The sequence below is a fragment of the Spermophilus citellus genome (assembly GCF_964194105.1).
Source record: "Spermophilus citellus genome assembly, chromosome: 14".
NCBI lineage: Eukaryota > Metazoa > Chordata > Mammalia > Rodentia > Sciuridae > Spermophilus > Spermophilus citellus.
This window is the reverse complement of record NC_138194.1, coordinates 98,732,784-98,757,563: the sequence shown is the minus strand read 5'-3', so window position 1 is coordinate 98,757,563 and position 24,780 is coordinate 98,732,784. Positions and strand designations below refer to the sequence as shown.

Sequence of the window (24,780 nt, the reverse complement as noted above, 5' to 3'; positions counted from 1 at the left end):
TGGCGCCTGGAAAAATGCCAGAGGGGAATGGTTTGTGAAGTAAGGCCAAGGAGCCATTAGCGTGGAGATTCCTTATTGGTTGACTGCTGTATGTATTTTATGTTAATTAGATAAGCTGTGTGGAATGCATATATACCGCTCCTGTCCTACAATAAAGGGCTCCTACTCCTGCTGTATCAACGTACACAAGTTGTTCGTCACCCCCCGGTTATTTTGTTGCAGCCGGACTGCCGCACCATCCAAGCTCAGAGTTGATGGAGGACTCAGAAGCCAGTTGCATGGAGACCCAGATGGCTCCTTCTTTCACTTGCCTTCCTCCCAATAAAATACTATTTCATGCAGATTACTCCATTGAAAGATTACGTTGTCCAGCCTCCCTTGCAGCCAGGAGTGGTTGTTAAGTATTAGCCCAGAAGATCTAAATGAAAATATTACACCAGACTTCTAAGGGGGTTGCAAGAGGAGCTGATTTTGCTGGGTGGGTACCACATTTGATCTTCACAATGCCAGCAAGCAATGTGGAAGCAACTTTAGCAGCCATCTGGGCCTGTGAGGGGACTTTCAAGATGAAATCCTGCATTTTAAGTGATACAGGGAGGCTAGGTGACTGAGGCCCTGTGGACTCATGACACCAGTCCTCTGGTATCTGACAAATTTGTGGACACCCTTTATGAGAGAAACAAACTTCTATCAGTTTAGATCATAATTACTTGGGATTTTCTACCACATCGTTGGTAGGCATGCTTAAAAGAACATGTGACTTTCTTAGGTATGTGGTTAAAAGAACTCGTTAACACTCTTGCCTTCCCCATGACCCACGTTCAGAGCCACTCCTTGCAAGGAACGCTTGCTCTTCCAGATCACAGCTTCCCTTGCATCCTGACTAGAAAGGGAAGAAAAGACAGAGGGCTCCAGCTGAGAGTGCAGAAGGGACACTTCTCCTGGGGTTCCAGGAGGACACTGTGTTCCACTGTGACTTGGGTCTGTCCCTGGTGAGGGACGGACTGGTTCAGACCCCGGACAACCCTGACTGCAGTAAGGCTGTTCATCATCCTGAGCTGGAGAATCTCGGTCCAGGGGGTGATGCCCAGGAGCTCCACCCAGATCTGCACAGAACCGTGCTCTCTCCCGTTAAAGGGTCTGAGGAGGCTTCAGAACCAAGGGAGAGCCTAGATCATAGGACTGTCCAGTTAAACATAGTGCATCCTACTAAATCTGAGTTTTAGATAAACCGTGAATAATGTTTTTATACAATAGGTCCCAAATATTGCAAAGGACATATTTATACTCAAAGATTTATTTGCTGCCTAGCTGAAATTCAAATTAAGCTGGGCATCCTATATTTTTATTTGCTAAATCTGGCAATCCTAGCCTGGAGGCCCTGGATTTCCACTCCCAGATGAGCTGTACTCATTGTTGAGAAAGAGTGTGAGGCCAAGTGAAGGCAGAAGTGGCTTATCTGGGGCCCTCCCCTCCCTGCACTTATCCTCTGGGCTAGTTCTACCTGGGCCTTGCTCAGCAATCCATGGCCTCCACCAAGCTTTCCCTGTGGACTCAAGCCCACCGGGGTCCCTGATGTGCTCCGTTGTTGCCTCCAGTGCATGAGTGAGTGCCCCTGACATCAGCCCTGACCCAGGGTTGGAGGGGAGAACTGTGCTGAGCTCCTCAGTCTCCACTCTCCAGCAACAGTGATTGGCTGGGAACCTGGCATGTGACCCAGAGCTGCCCAATCAGAATGGACCTCGAAGTGGGCTGGAGAAGATGTCCAGATCGCACCCTGGAAGGACACAGCTGTCTTGAGGCCTTGGGGGGGCAGCCATTTCAGGAATGGTGCCTGCCTCCAGGGACCAGATCCAAGACAAAAAGCGAGCTTTATTCTCTGCACTTTTCTGCTTACTTGAATCAATAATTCCCCTCTGGCTGCAAGCCAGCTTGTTCTGGGTTGTTCGAACACTAGCAAACAAAAGACAATTGACCGATACAAATCTAAAAAACTGGGGCCGAAACTGAAGGAGGTAAGAAAATCTGCCCCCCCCCCCCCCGCACCATAGGCACCAGGCTGGGTTTGTTGTCAGCCCCTAAAGACTCTGGCTCCCTGCCTGGTTCAGGGCGGGCTCCAGCCCGGGTGCCTCCACTTCAGCCTCACCGCAGCTCTCACTGGTCCCACAGACCAGGAAACAACAGTGAGCACGCTCCCCAGCCCCAGCCTGTGTGCCCGGACCGAGGCTGAGCATCTGCTGCTTGGGGTCTCCCTTGATCCTCACTCTGACTCTGCATTTGCTGCTATTCCATCTGCTCTACAGATGAGGACATGGAGGTCCCCAGTCATGACAGCACCGTCCAAGCACCCTGGCCAGCCCGGAGCTGAAGTGGGACTGGAGCCTGAGCAGTCCAGCTCTAGGGCCTGTGCTCATCCTCAGAAGGGGTCCGTGTTCGCGTGCCAGGGCTGGTTAGGACAGTCGCAGAGGCTGTTGGCTGGAAGAGGCAAAGAGAACTCACTCTAGAAGCTGGGTCAGACCCTGGCCCCAACCCACACTTGCCTGGGAAGGAAGAGGCAGCTCACCCACCTCTCCTCATCCCAGTGTGTTCCTGACCACTGGCTTTCCCTGGGCCAGCAGCACGCTGTATGGGGAAGAGGCCGAGGGCTGTCAGGAGCTAGGGCTGATGCTGCCCATGCTCAGGAGAAGGGAAGGTGGGCAGTGAGTGGGCAGTACTACAGCCAGCCAGCAGTTTGACTGTCTTATAGCAGTGCCTATGGCAGTCCTTCCCAGGGATGAGGAGGCTGTGGTTTCTGGGTCTGGGGTCTCTTCCTGGGCTTTCTGAACTGACTATTGCTGGACAAAGGGTCCCTCCATATTGTGGGGAACATGCACCTACTGCCTTGGGCTGGGGCTCTGGCAACCAAGGGAGTCGGATAAAATGATAAAAATTCACCAACTTCTATAGGGTTCAGGAGAACCTGATGCCTCCCTGGCTTCTGTCCTCCAGCTTGCCCAGCAGACAACTTCCACATGGCCTGGGACAGCCGGACAGCCCTGAGCCGCAGGTTCTGATGAATGCTTCTCTGGCAGGCCTGCACTAGGGGCCTTCCTGGAGTGCCTCTGAGACCTGGGTCCTGTGCTGTCATGGCCCAGACTGAACCCCAAGGGCCCTTGGCTACCAGCAGGGTTCAGTTCTAACTCCTGGCAAGGTGGTGAGGTGCTCCTGGACTTCCTCCTGGGGACTCCCCTTACCTTCTTACAACTGTGAGTCTCTGCCTGTGCGCACTGCCCCCCCCCCATCTCCCTTTCTCCACCTGACATGGCTCCTGCTGTGCCCCTAGCCTCCCTCTTCCTTGTTCACTCTCCTTAGAGAAGCTCAAGCTCAGAACTTGCCTCCAGGAAGTCTCCTAGGCCCTACGCTCCTGCCCTGCCCCAGGCCGGTGGGTCCTCCTGTGGGTTCTTCTCTGCACTTGGAAGGATATAACTTGTGAAGACCAAGCCTTACTGTCAGTCCTTTGTGCCTTGGCTGCTAGAATGCTCCAGGGCCCATTTAAGTGAGGCAAAGCACAAAAAGAAGAAAATTAAAAATGATAAAAATCCACCAACTTCTATGAATTCAATTAAGTAACTAACAGGAACGCTACATTTCTCTGGAGAGGTCCAGAGATGGTATATTTTCTTCACTCACAATGTAAAATGTTGTTAGAATTTAAGGGAAATGAAAAATAAATCACTCTGGCTTCTTCCTACCACTCACCTCCTGTTGAATCTTCTCTTAAGCAACTTTAGGAATCACCATGAAATGCAAGTCAGGAAATCAACAGAGAGGTTGTGTAATGAACATCTGCCTTCCAGCTAGTTGGCAAAGCCAGGAAGTTTAAAGCAGGACAGACTAACTCCTGAACTTGAACTCTCCCTCTCACACCAAAGGTCTGCCTATGTGGTCTCAGATGGGTGTATTATCTTCCTATTGCTGCTACAACAAATCACCACATGCCTAGTGACTTAAAGAAAGTGATTGTGTCTTAAAGTTCTGCAGGCTAGACATTCATACGGGTCTCATTATGTAGGATCATGGTGTTGGTGGGTTCCGCTGCTTCCTGAGGCTCTGGGGAGGTTCGTTTCCTAGCCTTTGCCAGCTTCCAGAGGCTGTCACATTTCCTGGCTGTGGGCCCTTCCTTCATCACAGCACACTACTGCAGCCCGGATCTGCCCTTGTCTCTGCTCTGCATTGGACTCCATTGCCTTCCTCTTATGGCGACCCCTGTTTATAACCCTGGCTCACAAAGATAATCCCAAATGACTTCTCCATGGAAAAATCCTTAATTCATCGATATCTGCAAAATCCCTTTTGCTGTGAAACCAAAATATTGCAGCTTCTAGAGATTATGACATGGACAACTTTAGGGGGCATTATTCTGTCTACGATGGCTTGTGTTCACCTGAAAGCAGATCCTAAGACAAGGACTGGGAAACACACAGTCGATGTGGGAGGTGTTGGCTGGATGTCTGGCCAGAGAAGCTGGGGGTGCACGAGGCAGGAGCAACGCAGAGACAAGGTGTGTTCACTAGCCGTGTCTGCTGGAGGCGCCTGGGCTCAGCTCTCTGGGTCCTTCTGAGAAACTGGGTAATCATGCTTCTGAATTTTTGCAGCAAAAGGCAAGGGACATGATGAACTCTCCTAGCAGCTGCCATCCCTTCTTGGCTGAGAACTTCTCCTGGGATATCCACTGCGGGCCCTCTGCTGAGCCTCAAAGCTCATGGTGTAAAGGGGTCATCTAAGGGATCTTCTGGGGACCTCAAGTGACTGAGGGACGTTCTGGTGGGGTCCTTGAAGTGCCTGTTAGGTTGGTGCTGGGGTGACTGAGCCTGAAGAGGTCCAGTGAGTGCTGGGAAAGGTGAGGGAGGGGAGCTGAAACTGCAGAGATGACGTGGAGAGGGGAACGAGCCCTGCCTGTTTCCCTGCCCCCCTGCCCCCTCCATGCCCTTCTGCTGAGTGGTCCTGAGACTCCTAGAGTCCATAGGCAATCAATTTGGATGGGTTCATAGCAATCCCTCCAGTTTCCACAAGACGACAGGACTCCGGGTGGACCTAGCTCACCCAGGCCTTTCGTAGAAGCTGTTCAGTGTCATTAACCACAGACCATGGAGGGCGCACTAATGAGCTCAGGTGCCGGAAAAGATAAACCAGGCAAGAAATCCTCATGAAGTCCTTTTCACTCGCACTGGTTGAAGTGGGTTGGTGGACATCCTGGTAGCCACCCAGGCTCCCCCAGGCATGTGGCTTTGTCCTCCTGGCCTCTGCCCACTGGCAGAGAGGAAAGAGAGCTAAGATGGCACATCTTCCTGAAGTGCCTTGTCATAGGCACCTGTCACTTCCTCTCACACTGCCATGGTGACAAGTTCTGGGGACAGGACACATAATGCAGCCCATCAGGAATAGGAGGGTCCAAGGAGGAGAAGCAGCACCCATCCCAGCCTGGGGCCACACAGTGGGGCCTCCAGTCTCCATTCACTCTCCCAGGGATCTTGGACTGGCCATTAACATCTCAGAGGGTTGGGTCCCTCAGGAATCAAACATGACCACGTTCAGGCCACTAGGGTTACCGTGGGACACATCTAAGGCATATGCCGTGTGTGCAGCAGGTGGCCAGCTCATCACCTGCCCTCGGCAGGTGTCCAAGGAGACTAGGTCCCTTTCTGCTCCGCATGGATCTGTCCTGGTCTCTGTGTATCCTGCTGGGCTGGAAGTGACCAGTTTCTTTCCTCTTTTATGGCTACATTTACTGCAATTTTGACAAAACTGGACAAATAGCTTTTGTGCAGAGACGTTTTCAAAATGGCCATGGGAAAGGAGACAGACCGGGGCTGCCACCCCACAACACGCCTCCATTAGCTGATTTTCTCCAACTCTACACTCAAGGCCAAGTGCTCCAGAGGCAGGAGGCTGAGGCCCTGCTATCTCCTCTGCCCCGCCTCTCCTCTGGTCCCCCAGGATGGCTCCATCTATTTCTGTGAAGCGTCTATTTACAAAGCAGGTCACAAACAGAGCGCTGCCATCTAAAGATAGAAAGTCATTTCAGAGCAAACGTCCGTCCGCACTTGCCCTGCGGCTGCGAGGCTGCCTTCCCCCCTCCCTTCCTGCTTCTCTGCACTCCACCAGGTCTCTTCTGCCTCCACTGCCTGCAGCTCGAGGGGACCCAGGGCCACTTTTCAGAGACAGGTCTGGACCACAGGTAGTGCCTCCTGCCCTGGCCTGCGCACATGAGGGTCTGTGCTTGCCCTGCCCAGGTTCCTTTCTTTCCTTCCACACACCCTGCTAGGTCACTGCTAATATTCCAACTTTTCAGTTGAGAAGACTGAGGCTAGAGGGCCACGGGGCTGGCCCCAAATCACAGAGGCAGGATGTTGAGCCAGTGGGGTGGCAGTGGCAGGTTTAACACATTATGGCACTCTGTGTCACATCCACCAGAGCATCTCCTCCTGCCCTGTCCTGTACAGCCAGTCCTGAGGTGCTGCCCAGTGGTTCCTGTACTGAGATGTGACACCCACATACTAGCACCTGCAGGGCCCTGCTCTTAGCAGAAGCAGGTCTGAATGCCTGGGAGATGGAAAATAGGCCATCCCGAATGCATGCGTGCCACCACACTGTGGCTCCAGGCCTCATCTTGCCTCTCTCTTCACAGTTTCCCGCCCAGTCTCTTCCCCACCAATAACATCTGAGCACCACCTGAGTTCTGGAGTGCCCCACTTCAGGCCCAGCTATTCACAGGTTCATGGTGAATCCTGGACCCAGGTGTAGACAGTGCTCTGTGAGTGGTTCAAAGAACCATCCTGCTGTGGTAGTCAAAAGACTCTGGGGTGTGATTTCTTGCTAGTTGTCCCTCCACCTTCGTGCTGCAAGACAGAAAGCATAGAGCAAGGCCTCACTGCTTGGGCCCAAGCAAATGGAAATACAAATGTGGCCCAAAAGCTCCCAGGAAATTAGTGAAGTAGATTGGGTGGAGGGTAATAAAGGACAGCAGGGCACCTGCAAGATGCCACCAGCAGACCAGCTCATGCAGAAAGCAGCCCGCCGGTGCAGATTATCTGCTTTATCGGGAGAAGACATAAATCCAGTTGTTTGTGTGGGGTTTTGGGCAATCAGTGAAAATAAGCTAAAGCACACCGTGGGCCAAAGGAAACAAGTCTTTCACATGTGGAAGGAGAAAAATAGGCACCTTGTTTAATACTGTTTAATGAAAAAGGAAACTTCTTTCTAAAGTAGCTACAATTTGACCTCAATTGTTCTGTATAATAGATTGGTAGGAAAAGGCTCTGAGGGAAACAACTGTCCTGTAATGTGGCTGCACCCCTTGGTTCAGATGGAGGCATTCAGGATGGAAGGAAACAGCTTGTTTCAACCAAGCCTGTGTGGTCCAAGGGGTGATGCCTGCAGCAGGTTTTCCAATTTGAAATAGCTGGTGGTGCCCATTGGGAATGCTGGACCCTCACAATCTGGAGTGTCCCAGTGCAGCGTCCTGCCCAGGATTCAAAGTGGCTTCGCCCTGACCTTCACAGCCAGCACTGCATCCCCAGCATCCCCCTGGCCGTGCCGCCCTGCCCTCCTCTCTTTTGAAGGCGTGTGCTCTGTGACTGTCTTTCCATAGCACTGAAAGCTTAAGTTCACAGGGGTGGCTCCTGTCCAAACAGGGGGTCAGGGGCAGCCCCTTGTCTGCACACTGTTCAGTTACAAAAATGAGTTGACCCTGGGCTTGGACATTGGTCTCCCCTTGACCCTGTGGGATGCTTCCTGGGGCATGGTTTTAGAAGTTGGGGTGGAAAGTTAATTAGCAGGTCAGTGTTTGGTTTGAGATGGTCCCGGGTTTTGTTTGGCTGAAACATCCTATTAGAGTGGAAATCTAAATGCTCTTTCTCTGATTTCTGGTTTGGGGAAAGAGTGTGTGTGTGTGATTTTTCTGCTCCAGCTTCTCCCCTGCTGGGTCTGCCCAGCTCAGAGCAGGTGCTCCAGCAGCAGTTGGTGAACAGAGAAGCACAGTGGTGCCATCCCGTCTGTCCACACTGGCCATCTGAGAGTCTCTCCAGTGTTCTAGAGTCATTAGCAAGGCACGCCCCTTTTATAGATGAAAAAAATGAGCTCAGAGATGGAACTTCCGCATTGCTTAGCTGATGCAGAATGAAAGTTGAAAACAACCTGGCTCTGCAGAACCAGGGGATAGAACACCAGGGGCCAAGACATACTCGGTGTTGGAATCTAAGGCAGAAGAGCTCTTGGGGTGGCCAATGGCTCCTGTTGATTAGAGGAGCCTGGCAAACAGCAGAAGAGGAGGTAGGTATCCTGGGGAAAAGAAAGGCAGAAAGAGGGCCAGGCCCGGGAAGCAAGGGCTCACAGCCAGCAGGAGGAAAGATGGGGAGCAGAAGGACTCCTAGCCAAAGCCCAGCAGAATGTGAGCCTCAGGGAAAGCTGGGAGTCACATGGTGTGCAGTGGCCAAGGCTGCCCCAGCCATACCAAGGAAGGCAGGTGGCCATGGGGCAGACTCTGGGCTACACCTGCTGGAGGGGGGAAAGGCTGCTGAGCAGCCCAGATCACAGAGGGAGGGCAGGTTCTGGGGACAGCGTTCAACCCAGGAAGCCACCTTGCTGTGGAGGAGGCAGTACAGGGCGGGGGTGTGTGTGGGGCCTATGGGCTACTTACACAGGAGAGGAGCATGGGATACGGAAAGCCACCTCTGAGGGATACGGGGGTTTTTCCAAAAGGACAAGAGTCCTGGGCAAGCCAAAGGGATCCATGCACACAGTAGGGTGAGGAGGGAGACAGCCCCTCTGCAGAACGGCAGCCAGAGGCCCTCTGCCCACCCTGCCTCCTGGACAGACAGTGGCTTCCCCAGCAGCCACCACAGCACCAGGGAGCAGATCTCCCCTTCCAGCCCTGTGTGTTTGCTGGGTCTACAAAAACCCTGACCACAAAGACGGAGCTACTAAAATGTAAATGGCTCTTAGAAGTGGCTTTGGAGAAACCCCTGGCAGTGTGGCATATAGATGCCCAACGTGTTTTTATTTTATGTATGTACCTATTTTATTTCTCCACTCCTATTTGTCTATTATCCCCATAGAATCCACACACAAATAATGCCTCCAAACAGATCAGACTTCCACTTCCTATGTCCAACAGCAGATGTCTGGGCTTGGCTGGCAAGCTCACTATTTTGTCCTGGCATCCTAAGCAGCCCCCGTGCTGGCTGTGGGCATGTGGGAGCTTGAAAGGGATTCAGAGCAGTCCAAGCATCACCCATCCCCAAAGCTTCAACGTTTTCTGTTCTAAAATGATCTGAATGATCCAGGGAACATAGGAATCATTTCTGTTGTCAAAATAGCTGCTTCTATTAAAAGAGTACTTCTTTGTGCTCTAAAAATGCATCTAGTCTGCATGGCTGTTGACACCCCAAAAGAGTGCATGGTGCTCCTCCTGGTCCCGGCTCCACCTAACCTCCGCAGCCAGCCCCGGGGCCTTCGGGGAGGGAGCTTCGCCTGAGTCTGTTTTGCCTTCTTCAAATTCAGGCCTACCCAGTGTGGTTCTAGGGAGATGCTCCTGCTTCAGTGGAGTTTGGAAGGAGCTTATCAATACAAATCCTTTCTGCTTACACACCCTGCAGCCAGCTCTCCCTACCTGGGCCAGGGGAGGGGCCTGCCGAACAGATGCCAAGGCTCCTATGGGGCATACAGCCGACTCCACATGCTTGGCTGGGGCAGGGTGGACAAGCAAGGCAAGCACCTCAGGGCAGAGGAACAGCCCTCTAGATGGTGGGGAGCAGGGAGGAAGGTGCACCTCTAAGGGTCCAAGGAACGCGGACTGCAGTGGACTGAGCATGTGTTGTGACAGGAGCAGGTTGTTTGCACAGGTGAGTCCAGTGGGACTGGAATGCAGGTGCCCAGGGGAGCAGCAGCGGGAGAGGGAGATGATCCAGAGGGAAGGGCCTGCAGGGCTGACTAGGGGGCTCGGACAGGACCCTGGAGGCAACTAGACAGCAGCAAAGGGGTGCGAGTGGTGAAGGATCGCTCCTCAGGGAGTTCACTCCATCGCAGGGCGAAGGAAAGTGCAGCCAGGTTGAGAGGGGCTGGGAACCGAGGAGCCTCAGCAAGGATGCTTCTGCAGCAGCCACCCGCAGAAAGGTCTGACCTCCCCCTGAAACACGAGGGGGAGGAGGACATGATGGGAAGACCCAGGGTCAGTGGAACGGGGGACTGCGCAGGGGTGGAGTGGCTGCACTGAAGATGGGTGGGAGAAGAGGTGCCCCAAGGGTGGCAGGGCAAGAGCACTGAGGTCGCCACGTCAGGCCCCATCTGAAGGCCTGGCGGTGTGAGCCGGGACATTGCAACGTCCCTAGGATGTGGCTCAGCCACCCACATTTGTAGGTGAGGGCTCTAAGGCACAGAGGCCTGGAGGACCCGCCTGCCCTCCAGGAAGAGCCCCCAGGGCTGTGCTTCTCCTGCTCCTGGCAGAAGTGAGGGAAGGCACTTCTGCAGACAGGACGTGAAAGTCTGTGCCTTCTGCCTTGTGTCCCCCACTCGTGGACTCGCTCTTACACCAGTGGCTCTAGGGAGGCCTCTGTCCTGCAGTGAGGACAGGCAGGTGGGTTGGATTTGGAGAAGCCCTCGAGGCAAGGTGTGGAGAGCTGTGGCAGCTTCCCTGGGGGTGAGCTGTGCAGAGGTACCCCGCCCTGGGCCAGCCAGTGACTGCAGCCCCACTGGCAGCCTGACTCCGCCGCTGAGACTGACCAGGCCCAGGCCTTAAGGAAGTGGACGCCGTGACAAACCTTCATTCTCTTAGCTGTGGAGGTCTGCCATCACTGTCACATGGCGTTGGCGGCTCACACACCAGGCACAAGCCTTCATGGGGCAGTGACGCCCGAGCTGCCCTGGGGAACAGTCTCTGTGACCTCCAGGAGCTAAAGTGAGGGGCACATTTGGAGGACGAGCACTTGGGGGCCAGGGCAGGACAGTGAGAGTGAGCGGCCGGGGGCTGGAGGCACTGACAATACACACTTGCTTAGGTGCTGTCTGTGGGCAGGTGGGTGGGGACAGGTGGGCCGTCAGGGAAGCGCTCAGAAGCCCCGGTGCGGGCTGCCAGGACACTTGCACTGCAATTCACGCGGAGCAAGAGCGCAGGGGAGCAGCTGCGGGGCCTGCAAAGCACCGCTCTGCCAGAGCCCCTGCGTACTCAGAGCAGCCTGGCCACTCTGCAGAAGACTGGTCACGCTGAGGCCAGAATCCTTAGGTTGCAGTAAGGAGACAGTCTCTTGGTGTGGTAGCAACAATGATTCCACAGCTTCACGAAGGCGTCACCTTGAACGTGGCTGTAGAGTCTGATATAGTTAAATAGACATTGAAAAAAGTCTTCAGCTACTATTTTTAAAACTATTTGAGTCTCTCAGATCCTTTAAATCCAAATACTGGAGTGGTTATTTTCAGCCTGTGGAGATTGAAAACTGTTAATAAGAAGGAGAGAGGATGTCAAGGAGGAACCCTGGTGCTCTTGGACGGACCGAAATCAACTTAGCCAGGAAGCCGGGCGGGTAAGCGACGCGACTCAGAGGCTCTTTCCATAGTTTTCTTCTGGCTGAACAACTCCTCACCCACCCTCAGCTGCAGGTGGTGGACTGTGTGTTCCTGCAGCTATTCAAAGAGCACTTGCCAGGGTGGAGGCCCTGAGCTGAGAGCTGGGGATGCAGTTGCCTAAGGCAGTTTGTCTTGAAGGCTGCTGTGGCCTGAATGTCGATATCCCTTCAAAACTCATTTCCTGGAGCCCAGTACTCAGGGAGACAGCAGCAAGAGGAGGACCCCCCCTTGGTAGTGGGGTTCCTGTTATAATGAGATACTAGAGGAGGTTCCCCTTCACCATGTGAGGACACAGAAGGGGCTGCTTAGGAAGCACAGAGCCCCCAGACACCAAATCTGCAGTTCTCTTGATTCTGGACTTTGCAGTCTCCTGGAAGGTGAACAATAATAAATAAATTACCAGTTGATGATGGTTCTGTTATCTTAGAACCAGAGGATGCACACAGACTGTGAAGGTCAGTGGTGGGACAGAGAAGAAAAACAAGAAAACCAGTGATCAGCAGTATGTATGATGGTGTGGGCCTGTGGCAGGCACAGGTAAGCGTGTGACTCCAGCGCATGGATGTCCTCATGGGCTGGGTGTGGGTTAGAGCTTCTGGGGGTGTCATAAAGAATGGCATGAATTCCCTGGAAATTTGGAGTGTTCCAAGATAGTTATGGGGCTTTGGGTGGGTCACAGGTACACGGAGACTGATTCCTCCAGCTTTGGGTGCATCCCTGCAGGGCTGGAGAGCCTTGGCTCCCCTCCACGTAACCGAGCAAGTTGTGAGTGTATCTTCATTCTGTGTGTGTGGCTTGTCCTGACTGGCTAAAAGGATGCATGTAAGAGGTACCTAGGAAGATTCAGTCTATGTGAAGAGCTATGCAGAGCTCCTGGGCCCTAAGGAATGTTCTGGCTAAGTGGAGAGGCAGGACTTTCATATCCACTTGGTGGCAATGACACCCACTGTGGTGGTAGTGAAGCTAGTGGGGAGCTGGGATGCAGGTGCTCCACTGCTCTCCTCTGGGGCTGGCTCAGGGAGGCTGAGTGGAGACAGCATTTTTATCTACCACTGCTCAGCTATACGCAGGCTACTAGGCCTTCACTGTGCCTGTGGAGTCAGGGCAGTATCAGCAGAGGCTCCTGAAGCCAGAGCAGCCCTGCTCAGCAGTAACGAGGGACCTCCTCACCAGCAACAGTGTCAAAAGAGCCCAGGGTAGAACCAGAACCAGCTTCCCCCTAATCCACACCCCAACAGCAACAGGCCGCACCTCCTTTCCCTTGCTGAAGCAATGCCTAAGGAGACTAGCTAAAACAGGTTTCCCTTAAAGGCAAGGAGACCTGCTGGCACAGAACAGCCCATCTGCAGGCCTCTGTCCCATGCACCCACCTCTTGCACCTCCCCTTGCTGTGTGGGCCCCACACTCAGTTCTGCAGCCTCCTCTAAAACTTTGCAGAGCAGGACCTTGGGAGAGCTGGCTGGACAGCTCTTCTCAACCCCTTCTCCACTCTGCTCCAATCCTTGACTCTAGAGGTCAGTCAAGGCCACCAGCCATCTCAGTCCTCGCTCACTCGACCCACCTACAGCAGAGGATTACATCCTTCCCCCTAGATACCCTTCCCAGAGGCCTCCTCCCAGGGCACTCCCCTTGGTCTTGTCCTCACCCTGTGGCAGCTCCTACTTCATCTCACTGGCTTGGGAGTGCTGTGACATCCCAGGGGTGTGTTCTCTGATCTCCACACTCACAGTATAACTTCAAGGGCCATCAACGTTCTAATGGCTCTCGGACTTCTATCTCCCGTTGAGAAACCACCCTCCAGATGTGTACCTCCCACTTGACGTGTCACCGGCTCCCCATCATCTTTTCTGCTCAGGAAGAGGCAATTCTATATTTTAAGTGGCTCTGGAATAAAACCTCTGCATCACCCTGGATTCCTACCCCTCTGGGCCTCTTAACAGGTCTCTCCCCCTTGCTCCACTACAGCCTCTTCTCATACCACTGCCAGTGATCCTGGGTCATGTTGCTCTTCAGTCTAACTCCTCCATCCCTCAGCAGCGGCCACAAAGGCTCACAGAACCCCCAGAGCGCTGGGCTGCAGCCAGCATGCCCACTCCCTTTTACTCTTCTTGGTCCCTGCTCATCCACCCCTCCTGCACCGGCTGCTTTGCTGTTTCTCAAGTTCCTGAGCATGCTGCTACCTCAGCACTTGCCAGGGTCTGGACTCAGCTCACTTCTCCACTCTTTAAGGTTCCTGCTAAAAATGTCACCTTATACCACCTCCGTTAGGTTTGTCCTGATGCTCTCCATGCCTTTGAGGCTGATGGCCTTTCCTACCACAGGCATGTACGTGTCTCCAGGAGGGACTCCTTCTGGGTGCTCAGTTTTCCCTCTCCTATGCAAGACAGCCCCCAACAGAAGAGAGGTTCTTGAAAAATGTGTGTTTAATGAATGAAGTCATGTGGGCAGTAAAATAAGGGGCCAAATCCAGGTATGAAGAGTGAGATGGAGGGGACAGACAGTTGGTGTACTGGCCCTTCAAGTCCAGGGGCTTTCTCATAGGCTGATACCATTTCAGTGACTGGGCAGGTGAAAAGGTGTCATTCACAACAGTCCACCCCTAAAGTTCCTTTTCATTAAAAGTTAATCCAAGCAAAAGGGGCACTGTGTGCTCTCACAGCCCTCCTGAGCCAGCCCTCTCTGTCTGCTCACTGCAGGCAGCGACGGTGCCCCGTCCAACAGGCAGCCTTCCCAGGAGAAGAACTGCACCTCCGGCAAATCTCAGGGTGCAGACTGCAGGGGCAGTGAGCTGCTTTCTGGATGCATCATGAGACAATAAGGGAAAGACCATTCCAAGTGGTCCTGTGGTTAACCAACGGTAGCAACGTGGTTCACTGTAAAAGGGAAAGCTTTGAGGAGCCAGGTCTTTGAGGCAAGAAAGTGACAATGTACCAATGCGCAAGTCTGTTCTCAAAATTCCAAGATCAGGCAGCATGTTGAGTGAGCCTCCAGCAAGAGAAATCAAGCTGATTCTCTGGGGTGCACGGAATTAAAATCACAACCCACCAGTGAATGCCCTAAGCGCATACAGAGTGACTCCATCCACAGTGAATGCAACCTGTGTGTCCCTAACAAACCAGAGAGGCTTGGAAACCAGGCTCCTCTCTGTCCCCGCCACTCTGCTTCCCACAGCAGCCTCTGTAATGAACCTTTCATGTGACAGGAGATTTTGGCCAAATGCTTTCATATTTATTGGCTCATAACTGAGATGGACAAATGGTTTTTAAGTCTGGAGTCTGTGTGGCCTCCCGCCTCGGGCAGTGGGTGGCGGCTATTCACAGCTCTCCCGAGCGAGCGCGAGGCTGCGCTGTGTTGCAAAGGCAAGACGGCTTTCTGTGTTTACATGAAAGCAGGAGAGACTTCCAAGGGCAGCCTTTATTAACTACTATACAAATCATTCTTTTCTTTTGGTTCTGAGGAGACCACAAAATAGGATTTCCTTTCCTTTTTTTTTTTAAAAAAAAAAAACAGCCCTTACAAATTAAAAAGCTTACTATTTCATTAAAAACATCTAATAGGACACATATTTGTGCAAAAATCATAATAAATCAGGACGATTTTCAAGTTTCCAAGTGGATTCATTTACTGAGTAGGCACGGTGGTGAGTTGACTATTCTTAAACAGTCCAGAAATAGAAGGGAAGCTCCTGAAAGAGAGAAAACAAAATGTATTTGTATATATTGAAAAACTACTAATAATTATATGCTGTCTAGAAACTGCAGAATTTAGGCAGAGCAATTAGGTAAGGAGAAATTTAACATTATTTCTGCTAAATTTGGAAAACAGTGCAAAACAGAATCATTGGAATTATGGACACAGAACACATGTTCACAGTGAGTACCAGTGGGTGACCCATAGCACGGTGATGAACACACCACTCTCTATGTGACGCATGGGGCCTGACTTGGGACAGCAATGCCTGTCACATGGAAACTCAGATATTAAAGTATGAAATAAATTCTCCTGAGTCCACCTTGCCCTCCCGTCACTGTTATCTGTTAAGAGGCTAAACTTTCAGACATGTATAAAAATCTTTCATTAACTGATGCTGGAAGACTTATTTTTATGTACTATACAAAGCAAAATTCCATTATTTTGCAAACCAGGTGGCAATCAGAAGATCAATCACCTCACATGGAGAAGTGTCCCTGCTAGGCTTGCTTCCAGCCTGTTCCCAGACACCACACTGGGGGCTCACAGAAAGCTCGGCCTGCAGCCACCTCTCGCAGTGTTCACAGCTCCCAGAACCAGCCCCTTCCTGTCTCTCCAGATGCACATCCCTCCCTCAATCTCCTGAACTTGCAGCCCAGCAACTGTTTCCAGGTGCCAAGCACTGCCATTCCATGTCCTGGTCACCACCCCATAGCCCCACAGCCCGTCTGTCATGTCTAGTGTTTTTCTCTTCCCTGGCTGCTGGAAAGATGGTAACTTCCAAAACACCATTCCGGTTTCATCTTGCCCTTCCTCAGACCAGGCCCATCCCCTTCCCCTGCACCATCTCTGCCTCATCTAGCCTTCTATTTCTGCAAAGATACCATGAACATCTTGGGCCCACATGCAGAAAGCAGCAGTACTGCTAGGAAGAATCAGATGTGAACTGATACTTTAAAGACTAAAACCTTAAAAAGTCATATAGTATAATAAATCTATTTATTTAGTATAATAAATCTATTGATTTATCTAGTATCTATACTAGTATCTATACTAGTATATAATCTAGTATAATAAATCTATTGATCCTTAATTAATCAATGGATATTTCTTGAATGGCTTGTGGCTATGTTCTTTAAGGTTTATAAAATGTAACCGACTCCTTTGTGACCTTACTGAGGGAGGAAGGACAACTCACAGCTAGCAGCTCAAAATCAGGCAGTCCCCAGTTGAGTGCTATCAGTCAGTAAATGCAGGCAGAGATAGGAGGCTATTTTGACTGAGGAGAGAGGGCAGACCTTTGAGAACCAGCAGGATTTAGATAAGCAGAAATGAAGAAAAGGTGACAAAGATACTGTGGAGGGAAGTGCCAGTGGGGGTCTCCTCTGTCTCCTTCACCTGGTGCATACAGAGCTCAGCAGGAAGCTGGCCACTACAGAGGCCAGCCTTTCCAACACCCCTGCTGGCCCTGTGTGCTCACCCCTGGTGAACAGGCCCAGGAGAGGCATGGACCAGGAAGAGTGTGGACTTGAGCTCTTGCTGTGAGGTACACAGAACAGGGCCTGTGCTGCACCTCACACCCTGCCTCTCCTGCTCAGTCACCCAGGCACTGGGCCCGCCCCATGCCACATGCAGTGAACCCAGTTTTGAGCAGAGGAATTTTCTGATGGCCGTAAGTACTGAGCACTGTAACAGACATACATGCTTTGCCTACCCATAGACCATTTCTGAAAAGGAAGGAAAAAAAAAAAAAGACATGAACAGCCAGCTGTGGGTGTCTGGAGGTGGGCGGGGATTAAAAGCAATTTTTCTTGGTTTAAAACCTCTTCTGGAGGTTTTGAATTTCAAACACATGTATTACCTTAAAAAAAGGGCATATTTTGGTTTTCTCCTTTTTCTATTGAGAAAGTCAATGGTTGTAGAAGTAAATATGTCATTTCCACTAAGAAAGGAAACTAATCCCAAGAAGTACCCACTATTAGTGTTTTAGGAATTTCAGTCCACTTTTTCACTCCTTCCCTCCTCCAGGAGCACTTGGTCAACACTGTGTGTGTGTGTGTGTGTGTGTGTGTGTGTGTGTGTGTGTGATGCAAGGATTTGAAGGTCAAATTAAACAAGATGTGGTTGCTTCCTGTAGGAATAAGATAATCAAGTAGAGCAGAGGTCTAGTCCAGCACAACGCTGCCCTGTGTACCTCAGGAGGCTCATCTCTCCATCTCCCTGTTTTGAGTGTCAGAAACCAGAACTGTTAGGTAGCAGACACACAGATCCTGCCAGTAGTGGTCAAATGTCACATGCATAATAGAACTTAATAACCTGTGACACAGTAAGGCCAAAGACGTCCCAGTCCATTTCTTTGCACCACAGGACACTGTGTCACCTCACAGAGTGACCTTCTTCACCACTTTGATTGCTGTTTCACTCTCTACTTACAGTCACATGACAAGGTATGTTTATATTATATTATATTATATAAAAGTTCTGATGAGGGGAGAAGAGGGAATGGACCCAGTGACAGAACCCTTGGGGTTGAAGTCATACAGCTCTCTGAGGGTCCTTGATTTGGGACTCCATGTGGAGACAAGGAGCCAGGGAAGGGCTTCTGGGTGAGGGATGTTTCAAGTTTCAATTGCAAGTGTAGATGGGCCAAATGACTAGCCAGACCCAGAGAGGACAGGTAAGGCCCAGGATGCCTGGCACGGAGTGCTGTGCCGAGCCTTCCTTGGGGCAGGCCTGGGTCACAGGGAGGAGTCCTGGAGAGGCAGGCAGCAAGCGCACACAGGGCCTCCACCCAGAGCCCAGGTCTGTGAGCCACGTCCTGAACACCACTGAGGCTCATCACATGAAGACCCAATAAACAACGTTGTCAGTAGTGCATGCCATCACTGAAACGGACAGCTGAGGTTCTCGACACAGGAGCTGATTCAGAATCAACTTCAACTGGATAGGGGTTTCCGTTAGATGAGGGAGGGTGAAATTCAGATTGGAAAATGACCCACAGCCTTTTCCAGTCAAAGATAGAAACAGTGAAGAAGGAAACACGTTAATTTACGTAAAATGATGGATTTATTCCTTTTTATTCCCCAAACACTGATCAGCTATATAAACAGTATATAGTATTTGCCTAGAAAGAAAGTAACATTTTATTATTTATATTCATCACATATATTCTATAAAATGGCTTATAGTGTGGTTAACTTTTAATTCTATGACTTTTCTTTAAATCATCAGTTCTATATGGGACCTGTCTCCATACAGTGACCAGCACATCTAACTTTGAGGTGAAATGAGGGAGCGAGAGACTTCTGAACTGTAACCATGGCCACAGGCTGTGTCAGTCAACTGCATGCTGCCATCAGGAATCGCACTGGTCATGTGACCACGTCTTCTCCCCGGGAGGGTGGAAGAGTTAGGGCCCCTGCCTTTGTCTCTCAAGTCACTCACTGACAGGTGGGCTGTAGGTCCACTAACCAAAGTAACTGATGGTTTGCACAACGTTATTTCTGGAAGGCACTCAGTCTAAGCGGGCACTGCCTCTGCCTGCAGGAATAGAGCAGGGCAAGCTTCAAGGCACAGTGAACATTACACAAGGCAACGGCCGCATGTTATTTAAGCTTCTTAGCAGGACCTGTGAGACCCTTCACTATGTGTCCCTTGTCGATCCAGTTACAGCATCTTACTGTCTCTATCTAGTATAACTGAAGTTCCCTAGATGACCATGTTTTAATTCCAAAAATATTTATGGAGAGCAACAAATTAAAGCGAACACCTTTATTTGTGTTGTCAGGCATGCTTCTAATTTTCACAGCAATGCTGAAGTAGGTGCCACCACTGTGCCCATTCTATGGCTGGGAAAATTGCAGTTCAGGGAGGTGGGGTCACCCAGGCTACAAAGCTAATGACTGACAGCTGGACTGTGAATGCTCCATGTGGTCATCTTCTCTCCATGGATTCTAATACTGTGCTTGGCACCTTCTGGACCTCTAACCACCCTGCCTGGGGTATGCTTCCCTTTTCCATGCACCTACAGAGCACCAAATATGTACCCGTCACAGCCCTGTGGACGCCTCCCTCCTACATGTTTCATGGCAGACTGTGGCACCTTCAAGGACAGGAACCAGGACTTACTAACTGTACTCCTACTACCTGCAGCAGAGCAGAGACTCAGCAAATGTTCTCAGTGAGTGCTGACACACTGATCTGACTCAGAACTCCTTGAGTACAAACCAAACCTAAGTTAAACCAAAGACTCTCCATGAAGGGACCTGGGCAGCTGCAGGGCAGGGGCAGAGAGGGGCAGTTATCAGTCATGATGTCAGCTGATGCAATGTGTGAGAGACTCCCAGGGATGCCAGCTAACGGGAATGAAAGCACCTTCTCTTAAGAAGCTTTGAACAGGGGCCAGTGCAGCCAGACCCCACAGTGGAGTTCGAGGACTCTGGGTCAAGGCAGACAAATCTCAGCTCCCCTAGTCACCAGGTATAAGGGCTGTAAGAGTGATTTCACCTTTGAAGGTTACACCTGGGAAGAGAGGGCACCAGGCTGAGGATCCCTTCAGGTCGGGGTAGTTTCTATGAGCAAAGGAATAGGGTTTGTTAGTCCATCACCTCCATGAGGTCATGAATAGAGGGTCCCATTTCTTGTGTATCTATGTATTCCCAATGCCTCCTTTGCATCTGGTATTGAGTTCATATTTAATTTAATAATTGCTGTCATATGATAAAAATGGATTTGGGGTGGGAAGGTATGGCAAGGAGAAGGAGCCTTGGGAGGAATGCTATGTTCCCCTAGGGACCCGAGAGGACTGGCTCCCACAGAGGGTCTTCAAGGCAAAGTCTTTTCTTTTTAAATCAGAGGAGACTGTCACAGGAAAGCAGGTCCACGGTGCTTGGGACCCTCCTGGGCTTATGAGGAAGCTGGGAAGTCTTCTAAAAACCGAGAATAAGCACAAAGATGTATGATAACTCCCTGAATTAGCTCTGAAGACCATCTGGGCACTGGCCCTCTGCCTATCTCTAATTCCTGATTTACGAAACCGACATTTATGGAACAACAGAGGTGGCAATAAGAGAGGATCAGATCAGTCCTGGCTGGCTCAATGGGTGGAGGAAGGGCTCATGAGCCAAGGAATGAAGGTGGCCTCCAGAAGCTAGCATCGGCTGGAGCCTCCAGAGGTAAGAACAGGGCACTGATGCTATTTTGATTGCAGTCAGGATTATATTTCTGACCCACAGATCTCTAAGATGTATTTTCACTGTACAAAACACCAAAAAAGATGCCTCCATTTATTATTTGATAAAAGTCGATTCCTAAAGCAACATGAAGAACAATAAAAACTACCCATCCCGTGCTCAGGAGATGTGGCACAGGCTGCGTTCCCGTTCCCTTTCTGTGCAAGGAGAGAAGTCCAAACCCAACAAGGACAATGACTGACTTCTTGTGGTCTAAGAGAATGATGAAGAGGATTACTTTCATTTGAAAGTTCATCTAACTGTTTCAGTTAAATTTGGCCGATATATTTCTCATTTATATCAAATATGTGAATCCCATCTGGCAAGTGAACTTGAGCTGCATCATTTCAAGTCACACAGCTCTCACATTATCACCTCACTTAGACTTATAAGGATGATGGGAGATGCAAGCACCCTTCCTACTGCGCTGATGTAGAATCTAGCAAGATTTGCCCAGAGCCACGCAGGAATCACAGAGCTCAAAAAGCAACACTTAGAAAGCAAAACTGTCAACAAGATCAGGGGCTGCACAGTGTTTTTGATGGTTCAGAAACAAGCAAGAATATCTGACAAAACCAAATTAATAATCCCTTTCCTTTATCAACCTTTCCTTTACTATCTCTGGATTCTGTTAAAGAATTTTGAAATAATTTTATGAAGTACCTTTTATAACACTCATTCTATGAAAGTGATACATTTTTTTTTTTTTTGCAAAATTCAGAAGCATAAAAAAATCATACTTTCATGAGACTAGGATAATTATTGACAAAAACTTCCTGCAGATCTGATTTTTTTGCATGTGCATATATATGTACAAAAATAAAATTGGGATCATATTATACACTAGGTTAGAAAAATAGCTTCTGTACAACTTAATAATATGGAAAACCTTTTCATGTTATTGGCCAGTCTGCTATGTTTACTGAAGAAATTGATCTGAATATCTAAATACTGTGAGGGCCCGAGCCTCCAATCTCCTTAGCCTATAACACAGCTTCCTGGGCCTGACTGGTTTAGAGGCGGGCAGCTTCTTTTCTGGCCTGCAGAGTCAATCTGCTAGGTCCCTGGTGTGGCAGTGGGAACCAGCATGGGGAAGACCGCCCTTCCCTGCAGCTCGGGATCACGCTGCAAAGGACTCTTACCTCGGTTTGCTCCAGGTCATGACCGGTTCCTCTGATATTCCAAGGCAGCTGATATTTCCTAACAAAAGAAAAGATCTTTTTACTCAAAATAAAGAGAAGAAAATCTCTTGAAAATAAAAATTAACATTTTATATAATCTACAAACAAAAACTTAAGCCAAACGATTTAAAGAATAACTTTATAAATCTGTCAGTTTTAAGAATGCCCTCAACTACTAACCAAATAATGTATTACAATAACTAGTTATGAGGTTTTACATTTATTTAATAGGGAATAATTGGCCCCAATTAAACTGACTAAACTAAGGCTTTTTAGATTACTAAAACAAATTAAACTTTTTAAAATGAGAATTTAGGTGATCTTAAAGCCTTTCTAAAATGGATACTGAAACTTGCTAAGTTGTAATCTCCCTGGTTTTATTAGTTATATTAAGATAAATTAAGTGAGATTAAAATCTTATTTGATTTATTTACCTTTGAAAATGAAGACCGTTTAAGGGTTACACATCCTCAGCCTTGGCGAGTGGACCTCAATTAGTCCAGTCAGAATGTCTTTAAAAGCTTTGTGCTTATTGCTTCCAGCATGGAGCGAGGTGTTCATTAAGGAACCAAAAGTTTCATAAAAAATCCAAAGTTGCACTAGTGAAAAAACGCTCAACAAGATGAAAACTGATCACATCTTTTCCAGAAAATCCAGTAGTTATTTTAAAACCAGTTTTTAAACAAGATTTGGTTTTGCGTAGTTTTAACGTGCCACTCAAGCAGCTTGATACCATTTGGACTCTTTAAACAGCATTTAGATCTACGGTGAGCATATAATGGTACATTTAATTTTATACCATTTTTAAAGTAAGTTGTACAATATTTAGTGTGACCCTTTTATGACAAGCACTGTTAAAGGAATTCTTTCCCTGTTTACAACTATTTATGAAGGCCTTTTTAAATAAGAAAAACATGAAATTGTTAGCTCACACACACGAAATTTCTTTCAAAAGTTTATTTAGTATCAAGCAAGAGGAGACTTTGCTTAACACTACAGAACATTTCAAGACTTGAGTTACAAAAGAATACCACATTATTTGCACTTATAATTGGCTTCCCTTTTTACGCATGTTGGCAAGAGAAAAAAAAAAAACTAGCATATGGCTAAAAGATAAAATAACTAAATTCTATGGAAACCTTTAAAATGAAAGGTGAGGCTTATGTTAAAAGAATGGATTAACATATTTAGTAAACCTATTTGTTTTAACACTAGTTAATCAAAGTTATTTTTTTTTCCTTTTGATGACCTATTTTTTCATATACAGACTGGAAATAACAAAATTTTACATGTCTTTTTTTTCCTGCCCAAGTTGATGTTTCAACAAAGTAGTTTTAAGTTCCATCCATTCATATTTTAAGCATTTGATTTATTTAAAAAGGGATTGTTCATAGAAAAAAATTACTTTGAACAGTATACAGGACGGGTGGAGATTGGCTATTTCACAACATCAGACAGTACAATCAGTATCTGCCATATGGCTGGTCTCTGTAGATGCCCTTCGCTGTCCTCGATGAAGGTGCCTTGTGTCTTGAGTTAGTCCAGTCCTCTTGCCCTGTAATCGGGAAGATGAGTCACAATTAGTCACTGCCATGGACCTGGTGGCCTCATCTGTCAGAATGTGACTTTGCCCTAAACCAGTGGCAGATGTCACAATCAAGAGACACACTTCTGAGGCACCCATAGAAGCAGCGCCAGGGTCTCACCTTAGGAAAACCACACACACTGGAAAACAACCATCTCACTAGAAAACCAGCACCTGATCTGCCTCGGCAACCACAACCACAGCTCACAAACCATGCAAGACTCAACTGCCCCTGGCCGAACACGGAGACATCTATGAGTGGGAAATAGAGGGGCGAGGATCACTGGAGCTTCTTCTAACAGTGAAAATGAAGAGAGAGATCACAGATAATGTGTGAAAACAGAAGGAGAAAAACTGGGGAATGAAACGGGAGCAGGAAGATTGAGGGAGAGAAAGGGAGTCTCGCTCCTCTTTGGCCCTTTCATAGAAAGACTGAAGGAAAGCTGCCCTGGTAGGAAGTAGGCCTCCAGAGGACCCCAGGGCCCAGAACAGGCCCGACACCCACAAAACCCCACTCACTCGTGGATATCCAAAGACATTCTATGATCTTTTCTCTTGGAAATAAACACCTGTTCCTCCTCAGGATTCTCAGCAAATTATCTACAGGCCTTTGGCATCAAACAGTTAACTTCCTGCTGCAACACACAACGATTTAAAAGCCATGTGTCCACAGAGACCAATTTAAAAAGCTGTGAAAGAAAAATGCTTAAAATGACCTCTTCTTTTGATAGGAACATGCAATCAACGTCATTCCCGCAAGCTAACTCGCATCAATTTAAGTAGACAGCAGTCAGCAAGCTAATGTATTTCTCTTAAGTGTTTGTTACAAATAAGAAGGAAAAAAAGGAAAAGAAAGAAAGAGAAAGGAAAAAAAAAAAGAGGCCCAGATGCGGTGACCACAGTTCTGGGCAGGTGACACAACAAAACCTACTTCAAAAGGAACACTGGAAATGGCTTTTCAGTTACGTTCAGAGAAATGTCATAACATCCATTAGCCAGGATTTTGACTCACCTGCACCATCACAGCTTCTCAGAGCCCTGCAGCCGAGAAAGCCCGGTTTCTCTGATCTCTTTGCCCTGCTGCAAAGGCGCTTCTTACTATCATTTTGTTGCTGCCACCAATTCTTTTAATTAAACCTGTCATCTTTCTGCATATTGAGTCTTAGGACAAGAATTCCCCAGCAGCTCTGCTAGCTCCCACTGAATTAGAAGGACTTGAGTAGTTTCCCTACAAGCTTGATAACTCTCATCTCTCCTTCCTGGACCAGTGCTTTTGTAACCTTTAGGAACAGCTCCCAGTGGGATTTTTTGAGGTCTTGAACTAGGAATGAATGAAAATATACAGATGGGGTGGGAGAGTTACTTTAGAGATGCAGCCTCAGCGGCTTCATTTCAAGAAGCAAAAGACACTTCCAAAAGACCCACAACACCAAATGTCCACAGTTCAGTTCACTACTCTATTAAACCGGATCAGCACGTGGCTATCGACCCTACA

The 24,780-nt window shown here is 49.0% G+C and overlaps 1 protein-coding gene across 1 annotated transcript in view; it reads right to left on the bottom strand.

The window, feature by feature from the left end:
- Positions 1–22,642: 22,642 nt before the first annotated feature.
- Positions 22,643–24,780, bottom strand: part of KHDRBS3 (KH RNA binding domain containing, signal transduction associated 3) — a 168,842-nt gene continuing 166,704 nt past the window's right edge. Inside the window, exon 9 of the mRNA XM_081266259.1 lies at positions 22,643–23,255. Coding sequence (XP_081122385.1) covers positions 23,164–23,255 — 92 coding nt within the window. The 3' untranslated portion in view covers positions 22,643–23,163. The remainder of the gene's footprint in view (positions 23,256–24,780) is intronic.